This window comes from Gorilla gorilla, chromosome 14 (assembly GCF_029281585.2).
Source record: "Gorilla gorilla gorilla isolate KB3781 chromosome 14, NHGRI_mGorGor1-v2.1_pri, whole genome shotgun sequence".
Classification (NCBI taxonomy): domain Eukaryota; kingdom Metazoa; phylum Chordata; class Mammalia; order Primates; family Hominidae; genus Gorilla; species Gorilla gorilla.
Window position 1 is genome coordinate 47,365,768 of NC_073238.2, and position 19,870 is coordinate 47,385,637.

Sequence of the window (19,870 nt, forward strand, 5' to 3'; positions counted from 1 at the left end):
GGTTCAAGCAATTCTCCTGTCTCAGCCTCCCGAGTAGCTGGGATTACAGGCACCTGTATTTTTAGTAGAGACAGGGTTTCACCATATTGGTCAGGCTGGTCTTGAACTCCTGACCTCGTGATCCACCTGCCTTGGTCTCCCAAAGTGCTGGGATTACAGGCATGAGCCACTGCACCCAGCCCCTAAAATCTGCTTTCATAGCATCTGGCTTGTACTTGGAACGTTTAGTCCATGTGTATTTGAATATTTATTGATATGTTTGGGTTTATGTTTACAATCCTGCTATTTGTTTTCTTTTTCTTCCATTTGTTTTTTGTTTTTTATTTCTGCATCTTTTGGAAAAATCAGATTTTTTGGTAATTCATTTTTCTTATTTTATTGGCTTTTTAGAGAAACCTTTTAATATTTTTGTGAGTTTTAGGGATTACATTATTTATTCTTATTATTATTCCATTTAGAATTAATATTGTTAATCCCATTCAAAAATTTGTTTGTTTTGCTTTTCAGTTCTAGAATTTTCATGTTTTCTTCAGTTGTTGTTTCTCTGTTGTTATTCTCCATTTGTTCATTATATCTATCTTTTCTTTGAAATCCTTGAAAATATTTATAATAGCTATTTTAAAGTCCTCTGCTAATCTCAATATCTGGGACATCTTGGCTTCTGTTGATTTTGAATACTTCTTTTTTTTCCCTTAATTAAGAGTTTCATTTTCCTGCTTTTTCACATATCTAGTAGATTTTTATTATACTGTGTGTGCTATGAATGAGACATTATAGGGAGCCTGGTCAATATTGTCTCTTTTTAAAGGGTGTTGTATTTAGTTCTGCCAAGAAGTTAAATTACCAGATTTACTTGATGTGGCTTTAGTCTTTGTTAGAGCTGGTCTAATCCTGCTTTGTTCTTACTTCTCAGGTAATGACCTTCCTGAGTTTTAGCTGGATGCCTGAAGTGCTCAGCTGCATTTTTCTACTCTGGCTATTCTGAAATGCAATATTTTCCAGACCTACCCAACCTTTGGTATTTATCTCCCAGACCTGTGGCTGCTTCTCTTTGCTGAGCCTCACAAAATCTTGTCCTGTGCATGGACAGCCAAGGATCCTTGGGAAATCTCATGCAGACTTCTGGGTCCTTCGTTTGTGTAGATTTCTTCTCTCCAGTACGTTGACCTGCTTCAGAGTCCTCATCATTGCTTTCTGCCTTTTCAGCTCAGCGATACTGCTGTGTATTGTGTGGGCTTCATTTGCCTCAGCCATACCTAGAACACAACCCAAGGCAGAAAGCTGGAGTGGACCTGAGGTTCATCACCTGTTTCCTTCCACCCACCATTTAAAAGCAGCTTATTTGTGTGAAAATTTGTGTGGGGTTCTGTGGGGGATATGAATAGGCAAATGACAGGGATCTTATAATTTAGCCAAAGAGAAAATGTCTATATGTTCTGTGGAATTCAGAGTATTTTCCTCGACTTCCAAAATTATTTTTCTCGACTTCCAAAATTTGGGGCTACTAGCTAGTTGGTAGGAAGGAATTCCAGATCCATTTTTCTTCTAGATTTTTTTCAGACTCCATGTTTCAAAATCTAAATGGAAGGTAAGAAGGAAGCAAGGAGGGCATCACATACCAGAGAGACTTATACCCCGAAGTGGATCATTAGCACATTATGAGATAATATGGTATTATTCTCAGAGGCCTGCCATATAAAATTCCTTTAATTTATTTTTTAATGGTATGTGCCTGAAAGTTTTCTGTCTTTCATGATCTTGGAAGCAAAATAAGAACCAGAGTAGCTTATGAGAGGGTTTTCCTGCTTCAGCCCAGAAAAATGTTGCTTCTGTCCTAGACCCTTTGATCTGGTTCTTAGTGCCAGCCTTCATTCCTCTAGATCTGTTTATTGAATACTGGCTCTGTTGCAGAGACTTTGCTAGAATCTGAGAGATAAAAGACTCAATGCCTTCAAAACACCTACAATGCAGACACTTAAATAAATGCAATAATATATGGTTAAGGTCTTGTATAGAGGACCATCATAGAAACACATAGAACAGACATTTAGTCCATGCTAGGGAGAGGGAAGATGTCAAGGAATGCTTCCTGGAGGTGGCGACATCTAAGCTGAGTTTTAAAGTGGGTGTAAGGGTGAAGGAACTGGGAATAGGTAAAACATACCTTAGAGAGCTGCACCTCCAAAGCATGGAAGGCTAGAGAATCTTAGAACTTCTAGTGGGATTCAGTGTGCCTGGGACTTGGATTTCAGGCAGAGACCATAGGGCAAGTTGGAGAACAGGTAGGCAGGGTTAGATGAAGCAGAGACTTTTAATAACCATCAAGCAGGCCTGCCATCCAACTGCTATGAGCCATTTTCCCTTTTTGAATTTTATCTTTTTAATCTCTAGAGCAATACATGTTTATGGTAGGAAATGAAAAAAATATATAGATGGGTAAAATGAAGTGAATTATACCACCCACAATCCTGCTGTAAAACAGGTTTTAACAAGTTATAAATCCCTCCAGATCAAAGTGCTACTAAACTCTACTTGCTATTTTATAACCTTTTTCTGTTCAGAGTATTTTAGAAACGTTTTTACATGTTAATTGATATTCTTTTGCATTATCCTGAATAATGGTATTTCTTTAATTATACTATCATGTATTAAAACATTCATACATTGTAAACATATTTGAATATTAGACATTTCAATTGTTTTCAATGTTTGGCTATTAAAAATGGTATTTAGATGAATGTTCTTGGCCATACAGTTAATAACTTCACTGAGTCCTTGTCAATAACTTTATTAAATCCCAATCTTAAGACAACAAGCCTATAAGATTAACATACCAGGAATAATTAGAAAGCATTGCAAGACTATATGTAACCATCTCCCTGTTTATCATCCTTAGTTGTTGCAACATCCTAAATAGTGACCTTCCCACACTCTGCCTCATAATATTTAATCTGTCAAATGTACCATCTGCAAAGGGAGTGAACTGGCTCGTGAAGAGGTGGTGAAGCTGGTTCAACTCAGTTTAACAGACAATGGGGGCCTCCGTGTGCCAGGGAGGGAGTGAGGGAACTCCACAGGGAGCTCATTCTGGGGAGGGATGCCCCTCATTATCTGCAGTAAATGATATTAGAGAAGTATGTGTGAGACTCTTGGTGTCCAGAGGAGGGGCATGCAGCACAGTATGGGGGTCCATGGGGTTACAGCGATTTCTTAGAGACGGTGCCATGCCTGGGATGACCACCAAGTTGGGTTGCTGTAAAGAGTAATCAAATAAGATTCAACAGGGTTTTGGCATGAGGTGAGCAGTTAATCCAAATGATATCTGAAATGCTTTCTAATGCTGCAAATGTATTCCTCTGTAAAATAATCAACTACTTAAAAGACGCCCTTACTTGCATTATGTCATTTAATCCTCACAGTGTCCCTATGGGACAATAGATGTCATTCCCACTTGTACAGAGCAGTAAGTGAGGCTCACACCGGTCATAGTTAGAGGAGTAGGGAATCTAAACCTAAGTCTCTTCTACTCCAAACCGCAAGTTTTATCAGTATGTCACATCACTACTGTGGGCTGAATTCCTTAGCAGAGGTTGTTTCCTCCACCTGCAATATTCTTCCTTTTGGTTTGTTCATCCTCTAGAGAGAGAAGGGATACACATTCATGGAGATCCTACTGTTGCAAACTCTGCATTAGGAGTTTTACATGAATTGTCTCATTCAGTCCTCACAACAGTCCTGTGAGGCACAGGAAAGTTAGATTTACCTGCCCAAATTAAGGAATGTGGCCAACTCAAGAGTGACGAAGGCCAGGTGCGGTGGCTCATGCCTGTAATCTCAGCACTTTGGGAGGCTGAGGTGGGAGGCTGAGGATCGCTTGAGCCCAGGAGTTTAAGACCAGCCAGGGCAACACAGCAAGATTTCATCTCTACTAGAAATAAAAAAGAAATTAGCCAGGTGCCTGTAGTCCCAGTTACTTGGGAGGTTGAAGTGGGACGATTGCTTGAGCCTGGGAGGTAGAGGCTGCAGTGAGCCATGATCCCATCACTTCACTCCAGTCAGGGTGACAGAGTGAGACCCAGTCTTAAAACAAAACAAAACAAAAAAGAGTGATGGAGCAGGAACTTTATCTGCCATCAGAGACCATATATGTCTTTCCTTATGGCCCAGGTCATTTATCACGTCCTTGCTAAACCTCCTCCTCTGAGCCTTGTTAAAGTCCTCAAGGTTAGAAGAGTGGTCTATAATTATAAAAAATTCCATTGTATGACTTCAGCTACCTGCAAAACTGACCGAGATTAATACATTCTTTGTTTGCTTTCACTCTTGCACTCCCTGTTCAGCGCTTATTCTACAGAAAGGTGCCTGGTAGATTTAGGACATGACTGTTCATAGGCCTCAAATGGGGTCAAATTAGGAAAGTCCCCTGGTTTTTGGTCTCAAGAGGTTAATTGCTGAGTACTAGCCTGGACTGCTCAATGGATTTTATGTTTAACTGTTGTGTTTATTTGTTTGTTTTTGTTTTGTGAGACATATCTTTCTCTGTCACCTGGGCTGGAGGTCAGTGGTGTGAACATAGCTCACCGAAGCCTCGATCTCCTGGGCTCAAGTGATCCTCCTGCCTCAGCCTCCCTAGTAGCTGGGACTACAGGCACACACCACCATGACTGGTTAAGTTTTGGATATTTTGGTGGAAATGGGGTCTCACTATTTGCGCAGGCTAGTTGTGAACTCCTGGTATCAAGGGATTCTCCCAATGTGCTGGGATTTCGGCCTCCCAAAGTGCTGGGACTGCAGGCATGAGCCATCACGCCCAGCCTCTGTTTAACTGTTAACATCATGAGGTTTCCTTTCAGTGAGGAAGGGAGGCCTGGGGAGGTGTGATGGGGAAGATGGAGAAGGGTAGGAGACATCATAAAACTAACAGAAGTGTGGCACGATTAAGACCCTGGTTTCTTAGACCACGTAAGCAAGTGCCACTATTCTTTTGATCAACATTTGATTCTCTATTTCCTTCTTAGCATATAGATAGCTGCTTCTGGTCGTGAAAAAATACATTTAGTGAAATGAAACATAGTAGATACGTTCACCAAGAAACTGAAAAGAAAAGTTAGCCACAAACTATCTTATTTCATTGAAATGTTTGGCTGAACCCATAAGAATGTTGATGAGGCCATTCTTGGATGCCTGTACTGAAATGAACCACGAGAGGAATATTTAGGATATGTTGAAGAGGCTGTTTGGCTTAATGAGCAAAGGGGTTTCTGCAGGCCAACGGAGTGGAATGAAAATAGGCATGATCATTTTGGAGAATATATGGAGTCAAACAGAGAATTTGAATGGAGTTTTCAAAGAGGATATGTTAGGGGAATAAAGGCTGATAAACAACACTTGTATTTGTAGGAAAATAGAGAGAGTAAATCAAGGAATTCAAAGGGAAAGAGAAACTCACTTCAAGTAGGGGAGAAAAAACCCCTATAATTTTCACTCTTCCTTGTAAATAAAAAGGAAACAAATGAAAATAAGATATTAGAAGTCAGTAAGAATTTATGGGAGTATAAAGTTGGTTTTGTGGATGCAAAGCCCTTTTCACTGCCGTACGAAACTCCTGGCTGCATGCTAACAATGGACAACTGATTTCCTTGCAGCTGTATTTTGCTGTTTTTTGCTCTTGGCTTGGACCTAGCACCCTGGGTCTGTGGGAAACCAGAACTGTCCCAGAGTTCTGGAGGGTAGGCCAAAGTTAGATACTGGAGTGGGTTCTTTAATTTATTGTACTGATTCTTCTTGGGAAGAAAGAAGATTGCTTGTTAGAATTTTAGCTACGAGAGATGACTATGAAACAGTAAATTAACTCCAACGACCTGAGTCATTTTGAAAACTCCCAGTCTCAGGATAAAAAATATAATCCTATTTAGAAATTCCTGGTGTGATCACAGATGTAGCATTGGTTCTTTTCACGAAACCCGTAAATTAAAAAGTACATAATCCAAAGTCAATTAAATAGTAAGATATTATAACAAATTCTTTTATTTCATTAGCTTTTCAAAATGTGGATAACTACACACTCAACCCAAGGAATTTACATTTTTCCACTGACTGCTAAAAACCAATGGAAATAACTCTAGTCCTGGTAGCACCTCACTGTGGGGTGACCTACCTTTGAAATAATGTATTGGTTCTAGCTGATTTTTATATTGTTAGTCATTAAGTTAGGCTTGATGAGAAACAGACATAATTTGAGTTGGGGATTCAAGTATTATATTGCACTTCTCCTCACAACTAGAGATAAATTTGCCATGGTTTTTCTCTTCATAGGCTCATGCCAAAGTCTGGCATCTCTACAATACTTCTTTCCGTCCCACTCAGGGAGGTCAGGTGTCCATTGCCCTAAGCTCTCACTGGATCAATCCTCGAAGAATGACCGACCACAGCATCAAAGAATGTCAAAAATCTCTGGACTTTGTACTAGGTTGGTTTGCCAAACCCGTATTTATTGATGGTGACTATCCTGAGAGCATGAAGAATAACCTTTCATCTATTCTGCCTGATTTTACTGAATCTGAGAAAAAGTTCATCAAAGGAACTGCTGACTTTTTTGCTCTTTCCTTTGGACCCACCTTGAGTTTTCAACTTTTGGACCCTCACATGAAATTCCGCCAATTGGAATCTCCCAACCTGAGGCAACTGCTTTCCTGGATTGACCTTGAATTTAACCATCCTCAAATATTTATTGTGGAAAATGGCTGGTTTGTCTCAGGGACCACCAAGAGAGATGATGCCAAATATATGTATTACCTCAAAAAGTTCATCATGGAAACCTTAAAAGGTATGATTGTGGGTAAAGTTCTCATTTCCTGCCAAAATCTTCTGGACAAAAATCTCTAAGATTATCTAACATAAATGAGGTGAATTTATATTTTTAAATCCTAATGGAGACATTCATTTTGGCAATAGTAGAATGCATTCATGTAACACCTTTCTCATTTGGAGTCTTGAGGAACTTGAATTAATTTTTAAAAACCCATTTGTAAATGAGAAACTGGGTTATAATATTTGTAATTACTTAACTTTCAGTTATTAATCTAGATTTTTAGATTAAATTGAACATAAAACAAATCCCAGGATATCTAGCTCTCTGCACATGTTTTTCAGTTCTTGTTATTTTGGTTGAATAAAACACTTTAAAGAAAAAGGAATGTCCATGTTTCCTAGAGAAAATAGTATCAATAGATCATGCTTTTAAAGCCTTCATTTATTTATTTATTGCATCAGACACAAAGGTGGGTGTCTAGGATGGAAAGTGGTACAAGACATCTTTCCAGCCCTGTAGAATATCTATTATAAATAAGGAACTATTTTGTCAAGGTGCTCAGAAATCCAAAAAACATATTAGATAGGCCGATTTTGAGGTCATTTATTTGTAGAGTTATATAGGTTTGATTAGAGTCTTTCGTCAAGAAGAAAAATCATTGGCTTACCAAACGAGAAGCATTACACTTTATTTATTTAAGTAGGAAACGCTCAGCTGCTCTTGAACCATGATGCAAGTGCCCAGCGAAGGGTCATGTTGCTCTTGTCCCCTCTTCCCTTTGCAGCCATCAAGCTGGATGGGGTGGATGTCATCGGGTATACCGCATGGTCCCTCATGGATGGTTTCGAGTGGCACAGAGGTTACAGCATCAGGCGTGGACTCTTCTATGTTGACTTTCTAAGCCAGGACAAGACGTTGTTGCCAAAGTCTTCAGCCTTGTTCTACCAAAAGCTGATAGAGAAAAATGGCTTCCCTCCTTTACCTGAAAATCAGCCCCTAGAAGGGACATTTCCCTGTGACTTTGCTTGGGGAGTTGTTGACAACTACATTCAAGTAAGTCAGCTGACAAAACCAATCAGCAGTCTCACCAAGCCCTATCACTAGTAAGTAGTGCTTCCTTCCTAGGCTGATTGTCATGGCACATTGTCCGTTCTTTGAGCCAAAAACAATTCCTTATGAGTACACTAAGGGCACAATTTGGAATGCTGCACCCTTCTCTCCAAAACTCTTCCAGTCTTCATCTTGTTTAAGTTAGATCCAAAGAGAAATAAATTTAAAGCATATCAATATTTAAGATCCGATTTAGACAGTAATAAGATAAAACACTCTCTTTTCATACTGTGGTTTTTGATCCTTTTTAAGGCAGTTGAGTTTTTTCATGGACAGGATCTAACACAGAACTCCAAAGCCTCCGAGTTTCAGTGGTGCTGCTGAGACTGAGGCAGGAACATTAGGCAGAGTCCTCCAGAGGCACAACTGTGGGCTCCACAAATGTGCAGAAATACCCTAAGAAAGTAAACCCTAGATCCAATGATTCACTGGTCAGAATGTCTTTTTTAGCAATAGTCATTGAAATGATATGAAATTTCTTCAGAATGATCAACCAATATTTATTGAGCATCTTCTCAGTAGTAAGCCCTTAACATTCTTTTAGATTTCCTAAATTTTGAAGGGGCTTGTTTTCCAGCATTTGACTGGATACTCTAGTAAGCACGTATTGGATGTCTAGTGTGTCCGAAGCCTTGTGTTAGTTGCTCGGGTCGCTTGGTTAAGGGGAGTGCAGGTAGAGGGTATACTGAGAAGAGTAAGGGTAACCTTTGCTTTCAAAGGAGCAAAGGAGTCTACTGAGCGAAAACAATGTATGCACAAATGATGCAATGGAGTGAAGCGGGCATGGTGGTAAGTAACAAGGGCGGGGCTGGTGGATTGCTGCTGATTGAGTCCCAAGTGTGAAAATAGCCCTCAAGACAGAGACAGAGTTCAGTGTCCATAGACAAGCAGTTGGCTTTGACATGTTGGGTTATGGTAGCCAATTTATTGGTTCTGCAAATCACAGCTTGAAAGGAAACACTTGGAAGAATGTGAAATGGGTTGCTGTTTTCTTGTAAATATCCAATTGAAATCTTTTATTTATAAGGAAATAAATTAACACCATCCTTAATACATTTTTTGCTGGTTGGGATTATTCTTCTTTTTCAGACCACCCAGTTCATTTTACAGGCAGTCTCAGACTTAAACCCTTGCCTTCCATTTAAAAGATGACTGGCTCCCGCCTGTAATCCCAGCACTCTGGGAGGCCGAGGCGGGCGGATCATGAGGTCAGGAGATCAAGACCATCCTGGCTAACACGGTGAAACCCCGTCTCTACTAAAAATACACACACACACACACACACACACACAAAATTAGCCGGGTGTGGTGGCGGGCACCTGTAGTCCCAGCTACTCTGGAAGCTGGGGCAGGAGAATGGCATGAACCCAGGAGGCGGAGCTTGCAGTGAGCCGAGATTGCGCCACTGCACTCCAGCCTGGGTGACAGAGCAAGAGTCCGTCTCTTAAAAAAAAAAATGACTGGATGTGTCATCTTTTATGCCAGGATATGTGAGCCCAGGAGAAAGGCTTCTGAGCTCCCTCCTGCTCAGTGTGCAATTTTCTGCCCTGCCCCGACTCTCTCCTTCTCTCCCAGCCTCCTGCTATTTGAAATCTCCTTATCCTAATTTCCCTCCTCAGAGTGGATTCCACTGTGGGGTTCAGAGAGGATCTGAGGTGGGAGAAGTGAGGCTGGTGAGGAAGAAGGGGAGAAGGAGAAAGGGAAGAAGACCTCCGTAGCCTTCCTTCCTCCTCCTCTTTACTGGGGTTGGGGATAGATCGGATGGTCCCTGGTCCTTGTTCTATCTCTTGACCTTCTGCCTGCTCCCTGCTGAGCACGGATCTCTGATAGCAGCCTGAGTCTGGCAGGTTCAGTCCTTTGTATGCGGCACAATCTCCCAGCCAGCATTGCTGTGCAGATCATGGGAACGAATGCAGAATAGGAGTGGGGGTGTCGGAGGGAGCCCTACTTCTCCTGTTCTATTCCTCATCAGGGGGCTGTGTGCTGGCTTTGGGAATTGGTAAGTAGTGAGAAAGTCTTAAGGGTACATCCTATTTCCTTGAGGGAGAAGAGAAAACGCTGGTCAGAAGCAATAAGTATAGCAGTGAATAGCAAGGGAGGTGGGAGATAATTCCTTTTCCTACCTCACTCTAGAAGCTATTGTTTTAGAATCTGACCTAAGGTCAGCCACTAATTGGCCCCAGAGGTCTCTCTCTCAGATCACACGGTCCTTTTTTCCTCATCAGCTTGGGGACCCCACCCCTCCTCCTGGCAGAGTCTCCTCCTGTGCAGAACCCAACAAACACAAAATTAAGTCACTCTCAAACCCACAGCAGATAAGAGCTTCTCTGGAAGCTCTCTGGTGGGGAAAGGCTGCAATTGCTATTTTCTTCTGGTTTTCACCTCAGGCTTTGTGTTATATTGACAGTACCCTTCTCAAGCTAACTCCCTGACATAGTCAAAATAAGTTCTTTGTATGTCAGTTCTGAGGTGTGTGTGTTTTCACTTACAAACAGTACTCTACAGCTTTAAGACATTATATTAAAGTCCTGAGAAGTGATTTTTAAACCACTGAACTTCATCTTTTCCCTCCTAGCTAGTATTTCAGACTTTCAGTGTTTGAGGCATGCATTTCACCTGAACAACTTGAAAAATAATATCCTAAGAAGCACACAACCTGACTTTAGGCTCATTCACATGGATTGTCACTTTACTTGGACCCACTTTCTCGGCTGAGTGGTTTGTTTTCCCATAACCACGGATGCTCATAGTTAATATAAATATTGAACTCACTATGTAGTGAGGACATAGAGCCTCTTTAACATTGGTCCCTGTTAGGAGAAAGTTTCTCCCATAACATACTAAATACATGTTTTAATAGCCATTCCTTCTGAAAGGTCCAACTTTACTATTTTATTTTTTTAGTGAAATCTTAGTTAACAAATTAATGGAGGTTAGGTGGAATTTTGCCCCAAAAGTCCTGTATTTACTTTTTTTTTTTTTTTTTTTGACAGAGTCTTGCTCTGTCGCCTAGGCTGGAGTGCAGTGGCGTGATCTCGGCTCACTGCAAGCTCCGCCTCCTAAGGTCACGCCGTTCTCCTGCCTCAGCCTCCTGAGTAGCTGGGACTGCAGGTGCCCGCCACCGCGCCCGGCTAATTTTTTGTATTTTTAGTAGAGACCGGGTTTCACTGTGTTAGCCAGGATGGTCTCAATCTCCTGACCTCGGGATCCACCCACCTCGGCCTCCCAAAGTGCTGGGATTACAGGCGTGAGCCACCATGCCCGGCCTGTCCTGTATTTTCAAGAAACTTTTTTTTTCCTCCAGAAATGATACCCTAGTCTTTCATATTTGTTTTCAGATGGACTGGATAAAAGCTGTTGTTTTGGAACAATCACGGTTAAAAAAAAAGTTATGAATTTAGTCAACTCAGAGCTCTATAAAAATAATCCAAAAAATTCCTTCAAACTCTGAACACTTCAAAAGAGCGTACAAATATTCTCTCCTTCAAAGCTAAGGAAACATGATTTGTGGGGTGCATCACAGTGGAAAAATACTTCTGACAGCATTCCCACAGCATTAGGGGAAGTGCATGTGTGGGTGTTCTGCAAGGGACAATTCTCCAGAAAAGGCAATTTCCCTTTGACATGCTGTTTTTAATGACTTTTCTTTATAAACACACTTACCTCTCCAGAGAAATAGCAGTGCATTTGCAACAGGCCCGTAAAATGCAACAAAACCTCTGCTATGGTTTCTGACCCCTGCTTTTATACAGAGCATCAGACCAAGGAACCTGTTCTAACGGGATTATTTCAGAGGGGAACACAGGCTTAGGGTGCAGATCTTCCAGCTGGGTTTTTCACTTTGCATTCCCTCCACAGCAGACACATGAAGGAATGATTTTGTGATTTTGATTTTATAATTTACACACTTTTCCTAAATAACTTTTTTAAAATTTTTATTTGGGAGGATTTTATAGCATATGATTGAGAACTATAATCATCATCATTGTTACAGAAGAATAATTTAGAAAAATTTTTTAACTATGTTAAAAATTCCACTATGGGTGGATGACAATATTGTTCTTTCCTTCCACATTCTCCCTCCTTAGACTTTCTTTTCTTTTTCTTTTCTTTCTTTCTTTCTTTCTTTTTTTTTTTTTTTTTGAGATGAAGTCTCGCTCTGTCACTCAGGCTGGAATGCAGTGCCATGATCCCGGCTCACTGCAACCTCTGCCTCCCGGGTTCAAGTGATTCTCCCACCTCAGCTTCCTGAGTAGCTGGGATTACAGGTGTGCACCACCACACCTGGCTACTTTTTGTATTTTTAGTAGAGATGGGGTTTCACCACGTTGGTCAGGCTGGTCTCGAACTCCTGATCTCATGATCTGCCCGCCTTGGCCCCGCAAAGTGCTGGGATTACAGGCGTGAGCCACTGCGCCTGGCCTCTCTCTCGGACTTTCTGCCATCAGTCAGATTGAATTTGTTAAATTCTGTCACTGACCCTAAACCCAACAAAAGGCAAGAGTTATGTTTATTTAGCACTTCCTCTACCTATAGCAAACCTCAATTTAGAGCGTAATTTTAAGCGCAATTTAATTATAAATATCTTTTCATTTTCTTACTTAACTCACTCAGTTTTTTAAATCTTTTTTTTTGAGACAAGATCTTGCTCTGTCACTGAGGCCGATGTACAGTGATGTGATCATGACTTACTGCAGCCTTGACCTCCCAGGCTTAGGTGATCCTCACACCTCAATCTCCCGAGCAACTAGGACTACAGGCCCGTGCTACCATGCCGGGCTAAGACGGGGTTTGGACATGTTGCCCCAGCTGGTCTCTAACTCCTGACCTCGAGTGATCCTCCTGCCTCGGCCTCTCAAAGTGCTGGGATTATAGGCATGAGCCACCGCACCTGGCCAACTCACTCACATTTTAAGTTTTTTCTTTTTTTCATCCAGTTTTTTTTCTTTTTTTAAATTTGAAAGCCTCATGTCATTAGTGATTTCTTATATTAAAAGAAAAACACCCAAAAATACTCTGCTTACATAACACCGACCAGTAGTGTGCAAGACTCATTAGCATTTGTCATCTGAAGTGACCAAATCCAGACTCTTGGGGGTCACATTAAAGAAACAGTTGAAGAGTTAGAACTATGGGTAAAGCGAGTGTGCATATCAGAAAGTGGAATATTGTCTTCCTCAGGAGCTGACAATTTATGAAAAATAATTCACATTCTCAGCTAGAAAGGCTTCTGTTTTTGCTCATATTCCTGGCTAGTTTTGCTGAAATAATTGCTTTGAATTACTTCCTCAGGACTGCCCAGGTGACGCTAATGTTTACTCTGCCCTTCACAGGTAGATACCACTCTGTCTCAGTTTACCGACCTGAATGTTTACCTGTGGGATGTCCACCACAGTAAAAGGCTTATTAAAGTGGATGGGGTTGTGACCAAGAAGAGGAAGTCCTACTGTGTTGACTTTGCTGCCATCCAGCCCCAGATCGCTTTACTCCAGGAAATGCACGTTACACATTTTCGCTTCTCCCTGGACTGGGCCCTGATTCTCCCTCTGGGTAACCAGTCCCAGGTGAACCACACCATCCTGCAGTACTATCGCTGCATGGCCAGCGAGCTTGTCCGTGTCAACATCACCCCGGTGGTGGCCCTGTGGCAGCCTATGGCCCCGAACCAAGGACTGCCGCGCCTCCTGGCCAGGCAGGGCGCCTGGGAGAACCCCTACACTGCCCTGGCCTTTGCAGAGTATGCCCGACTGTGCTTTCAAGAGCTCGGCCATCACGTCAAGCTTTGGATAACGATGAATGAGCCGTATACAAGGAATATGACATACAGTGCCGGCCACAACCTTCTGAAGGCCCACGCCCTGGCTTGGCATGTGTACAATGAAAAGTTTAGGCATGCTCAGAATGGGAAAATATCCATAGCCTTGCAGGCTGATTGGATAGAACCTGCCTGCCCTTTCTCCCAAAAGGACAAAGAGGTGGCCGAGAGAGTTTTGGAATTTGACATTGGCTGGCTGGCTGAGCCCATTTTCGGCTCTGGAGATTATCCATGGGTGATGAGGGACTGGCTGAACCAAAGAAACAATTTTCTTCTTCCTTATTTCACTGAAGATGAAAAAAAGCTAATCCAGGGTACCTTTGACTTTTTGGCTTTAAGCCATTATACCACCATCCTTGTAGACTCAGAAAAAGAAGATCCAATAAAATACAATGATTACCTAGAAGTGCAAGAAGTGACCGACATCACGTGGCTCAACTCCCCCAGTCAGGTGGCGGTAGTGCCCTGGGGGTTGCGCAAAGTGCTGAACTGGCTGAAGTTCAAGTACGGAGACCTCCCCATGTACATAATATCCAACGGAATCGATGACGGGCTGCATGCTGAGGACGACCAGCTGAGGGTGTATTATATGCAGAATTACATAAACGAAGCTCTCAAAGGTAAGGAGCCCCAGCTGCGGCAATTTCCTGAAGGTTATGTCACCAGAGGGCATGACACTTGATTAAATCCCCAACATCAACACACACTGCCACCCTTGGAATGGAGGGCTATCCATTTTGTGCCTCACTGAAACAGTCCAAGAGATATCTAGCATTTTCCCAAGGATAAAGGAGTGTAGCTAAAAGTAGAAGACCAGAAATCCCTAGCCCCTACTCTGGATCTATGCAAGCATAGATTCTTGTCTTCCGTCTTGGATGGCTCCACAGCAGTCTTAACTGTTTCGTGTACATAAAGCAGTACATAAAGGTTAAACCTTGCTGGGCATGGTGGCTCACACCTGTAATCCCAGCATTTTGGGAGGCCAAGGCGGGAGGATTGCTTGAGCCTAGAAGTTTGAGACCAGCCTGGGCAACATAGTGAGACCTTTTCTCTACTAAAAATCACAAAAATTAGCTGGGCACGGTGGCATACGCCTGCAGATTCAGCTACTTGGGAGGAGAGGCGGGAGGATTGCTTGAGCTTGGGAGGTCCAGCTGCAGTGAGTCATGATCACAGCACTGCAATCTGGCCTGGGTGACAGAGCAAGACACTATTTCAAAAAAAAAAAAAAAGGCCAAGCATGGTGGCTCATGCCTGTAATCCCAGCACTTTGGGAGGCTGAGGCAGGTGGATCATCTGAGGTCAGAAGTTCAAGATCAGCCTGACCAACATGGTGAAACCCCGTCTCTACTGAAAATACAAAAATTATCCAGGTATAGTGGTGCACACCTGTAATCTCAGCTACTCGGGAGGCTGAGGCAGAAGAATCGCTTGAACTGGGGAGGTGGAGGCTGCAGTGAGCCAAGATTGCACCATTGCACTCCAGCCTGGGTGACAGAGCAAGACTCCATCTCAAAAAAAAAAAAAAAAAAAAACAGGATTTAACCCAAGTATATCATAGTAGATTGAATTATGTAAAACACCCAGTTAACGACCAGGTCCAGGTTTGTTCTCTCTGTGTAGTAAATCAATCACTGTGACACAGGTTTTGCAAAAGAGAAAAGATTTATTTGTAAGGGGATCAAGCGAGGGGGTGGGAGAATAACTTCCAATCCTGCCTCTCTGAAGACAAGGCTTAGGAGTAGGTATGGGTTAGGGAATAGGTGGTCTAAGTCATGGTGAAGAGTGATTGGCAGGGGGGAAAATGAAGTAACAGGTTAGACACATGTACAGAAAATGGTGGTGTTAGCATGATCTGAGGGCAGAGTTTTGGGCCCTCTGACGTCAAAAGACCACCTCTCAGGCACTTGTGCAGGCCCAGTGGAAGGGTCAGTGGTCTTAACTAGTTTGAACTGGACAGGAGCTGCCCCAAGTTCTTGGAAAAACAACTGAAGTGACCATTGCCACGGTAACCTATGAATGTCATCAATAAAGTAGCCAGTGAAGGTTAAGTTTCAGCATACAATGGGACAACCTTCAGCTTCATGGAAAAAGGAAAAAAAAAAAACACATACACACACAAAAAGCAAGTGACCAAAAGCAAGCAGGACAGGCAGACCTGATCCAATTAACCCCTGGGTTTCAACCCTGCTAAATGCAGCTCAATATTTGTCTTGATAATTTGCCTATTTGGCTTTACATAAAATAAAGCCTTTTCTGATGAAATCTAATTGAGTCTGAAGTTGTATTAAATGGTATCGAAAACTTCCCAGCAGGAAGGCTACGTAAAAGTGGCCGGGCGTGGTGACTCACACCTGTAATCCCAGCACTTTGGGAGGCCGAGGCAGGCAGATCACAAGGTCAAGAAATCAAGACCATCCTGGCCAACATGGCAAAATCCCATCTCTACTAAAAAAAAAAAAAATGCAAAAATTTGCCAGGTGTGGTGGTGCTCACCTGTAGTCCCAGCTACTCAGGAGGCTGAGGCAGGAGAATCTGTTGAACCTGGGAGGCGGAGGTTGCAGTGAGCCAAGATGGTGCCATTGCACTCCAGCCTGTGTGACAGAGCAAGACTCCGTCTCAAAAAAAAAAAAAAAAGTGATGTGTTGTGTGCAAAATACGTAATAACTACTCTCCTATCCTTTTGTTTTTCCAGCCCACATACTGGATGGTATCAATCTTTGCGGATACTTTGCTTATTCGTTTAACGACCGCACAGCTCCAAGGTTTGGCCTCTATCGTTATGCTGCAGATCAGTTTGAGCCCAAGGCATCCATGAAACATTACAGGAAAATTATTGACAGCAATGGTTTCCCGGGCCCAGAAACTCTGGAAAGATTTTGTCCAGAAGAATTCACCGTGTGTACTGAGTGCAGTTTTTTTCACACCCGAAAGTCTTTACTGGCTTTCATAGCTTTTCTATTTTTTGCTTTTATTATTTCTCTCTCCCTTATATTTTACTACTCGAAGAAAGGCAGAAGAAGTTACAAATAGTTCTGAACATTTTCCTATTCATTCATTTTGAAATAATTATGCAGACACATCAGCTGTTAACCATTTGCACCTCTAAGTGTTGTGAAACTGTAAATTTCATACATCTGACTTCTAGAAAACATTTTTGTGGCTTATGACAGAGGTTTTGAAATGGGCATAGGTGATCGTAAAATATTGAATAATGCGAATAGTGCCTGAATTTGTTCTCTTTTTGGGTGATTAAAAAACTGACAGGCACTATAATTTCTGTAACACACTAACAAAAGCATGAAAAATAGGAACCACACCAATGCAACATTTGTGCAGAAATGTGAATGACAAGATTAGGAATATTTTCATCTGCACCCACTTCTAAATTTAATGTTTTTCTGGAAGTAGTAATTGCAAGAGTTCGAATAGAAAGTTACGTACCAAGTAACCATTTCTCAGCTGCCATAATAATGCCTAGTGGCTTCCCCTCTGTCAAATCTAGTTTCCTATGGAAAAGAAGATGGCAGATACAGGAGAGACGACAGAGGGCCCTAGGCTGGAATGTTCCTTTCGAAAGCAATGCTTCTATCAAATACTAGTATTAATTTATGTATCTGGTTAATGACATACTTAGCAAATTATGGAAATGTGTATTTTATATGATTTTTGAGGTCCTGTCTAAACCCTGTGTCCCTGAGGGATCTGTCTCACTGGCATCTTGTTGAGGGCCTTGCACACAGGAAACTTTTGATAAGTATCTGCGGAAAAACAAACATGAATCCTGTGATACTAGGCTCTTCAGGAAGCATAAAGCAATTGTGAAATACAGTATACCGCAGTGGCTCTAGGTGGAGGAAAGGAGGAAAAAGTGCTTATTATGTGCAACATTATGATTAATTTGATTATACACCATTTTTGAGCAGATCTTGGAATGAATGACATGACCTTTTCCTAGAGATTAAGGATGAAATAATCACTCATTCTATGAACAGTGACACTACTTTCTATTCTTTAGCTGTACTGTAATTTCTTTGAGTTGATAGTTTTACAAATTCTTAATAGGTTCAAAAGCAATCTGGTCTGAATAACACTGGATTTGTTTCTGTGATCTCTGAGGTCTATTTTATGTTTTTGCTGCTACTTCTGTGGAAGTAGCTTTGAACTAGTTTTACTTTGAACTTTCACGCTGAAACATGCTAGTGATATCTAGAAAGGGCTAATTAGGTCTCATCCTTTAATGCCCCTTAAATAAGTCTTGCTGATTTTCAGACAGGGAAGTCTCTCTATTACACTGGAGCTGTTTTATAGATAAGTCAATATTGTATCAGGCAAGATAAACCAATGTCATAACAGGCATTGCCAACCTCACTGACACAGGGTCATAGTGTATAATAATATACTGTACTATATAATATATCATCTTTAGAGGTGGTATGATTTTTTCATGAAAGATAAGCTTTTGGTAATATTCATTTTAAAGTGGACTTATTAAAATTGGATGCTAGAGAATCAAGTTTATTTTATGTATATATTTTTCTGATTATAAGAGTAATATATGTTCATTGTAAAAACTTTTAAAACACAGAAACTATATGCAAAGAAAAAATAAAAATTATCTATAATCTCGGAACCCAGAAATAGCCACTATTAACATTTCCTATGTATTTTATTTTACATAGATCATATTGTATATAGTTAGTATCTTTATTAATTTTTATTATGAAACTTTCCTTTGTCATTATTAGTCTTCAAAAGCATGATTTTTAATAGTTGTTGAGTATTCCACCACAGGAATGTATCACAACTTATTTAACCGTTCCCGTCTGTTAGACTAGTTTCATATTAATGTTGATGAATGTTGTTTAAAAATAATTTTGTTGCTACAACATTTACTTTAATTTCCTTGACTGTAAAGAGAAGTAATTCTGCTCCTTGATAAAGTATTATATTAATAATAAATCTGCCTGCAACTTTTTGCCTTCTTTCATAATCATATGAGTGGTTGCTAGCTAATTTTTTTTTAATTAAAAAAAACTTGAGTTGACTAAGCCACATAAGATGTGATGGGAGCAGTGGAGAAATGGGTGTGACTGCAAGAGGCCTGACCCACGCGGCTGGAAGATGGTAGGGGTGGGAGGGCGACCCAGGCTAGGCCATGTGTGGAGCAGAGAGAATTTCAGAGATGAGACAGCGAAATACACAAGAGCTGAAAAGGACAAAACAGAAGCCAGAGCCGCCAAGAGAAGCGACCTCTGAGAACCATCCAGCTACCTTCTAATGCCCGCCTCATGCTGACTGTGAGTCGGTAAAACTTCGCAGGTAGCTTGGGGTGAACGAAAGGAGGGAGGGCACCTCTAGGATCAGCCCCGGGACACTAGGCAGGGGCGCTGGAGGCGGGGACTTCCTGGCCCTGGTGGGGCGAAGTGCACTCATTCCTCCACCGCGTCTCAGAGCACCGCGTTCTTTCCACTCTAGTCTTCTTCTCTGATGCTTTCCTCTCATTAATTCTGGTGTACATATAACACAGAAACCATCCTCCAGAATGCCTACACCTTTTCTTCCTTTGTGGGCCAATTCTACAGGGGCGCTAAGTGGCCTACTTGTGGTTCCCCAGTGTGTCTGAGCTGTTTCCTACACACTTGTATTCGCCCTGCATTCGCGGCGTATTCCTTTGATCCCAGGTGGACTTTTATCCGCCGTTCATTTTGCCCTGCTTTGGAAGGACGGTTTTCCAGTTTCATTAGTGACACATCATTTTATCTTTGACTTCAACAGTCAAAACTTAGAATCTGGCTGGGTCCTGTTGGCTCATGCCTGTAATCCCCACACTTTGGGAGGCCAAGGCAGGAGGATCAATTGAGGCTAGAAATTTGAGACCAGCCTGGGCAACATAGTGAGACCCGTCTCTACAAAAACTTCTAAAAATTAGCCGGACGTGGTGCTGTGCACCTGTAGTCCCAGCTACTCGGGAGGTTGAGGCGGGAGGATCGCTTGAACTCAGGAGGTTGAGGCTGCAGTGAACTATGTTCATGCCACTGCACTCCAACTTGGGCAACAGAATGAGACCTATCTCTGAAATAATAACAAGAAGAATCTATTAGAGCCTTGGAAGTTTTCCATTAAATTATTTA

General features: G+C 41.7%; 1 protein-coding gene across 1 annotated transcript in view; it reads left to right on the plus strand.

Annotated features, from left to right (window-relative positions):
• KL (klotho) overlaps positions 1 to 18,732 on the plus strand; it is a 49,846-nt gene extending 31,114 nt beyond the window's left edge. The window contains exons 2-5 of the mRNA XM_031001479.3: positions 6,316 to 6,826; positions 7,596 to 7,864; positions 13,255 to 14,356; positions 16,432 to 18,732. Coding sequence (XP_030857339.2) covers positions 6,316 to 6,826; positions 7,596 to 7,864; positions 13,255 to 14,356; positions 16,432 to 16,769 — 2,220 coding nt within the window. The 3' untranslated portion in view covers positions 16,770 to 18,732. The remainder of the gene's footprint in view (positions 1 to 6,315; positions 6,827 to 7,595; positions 7,865 to 13,254; positions 14,357 to 16,431) is intronic.
• Positions 18,733 to 19,870: the final 1,138 nt, after the last annotated feature.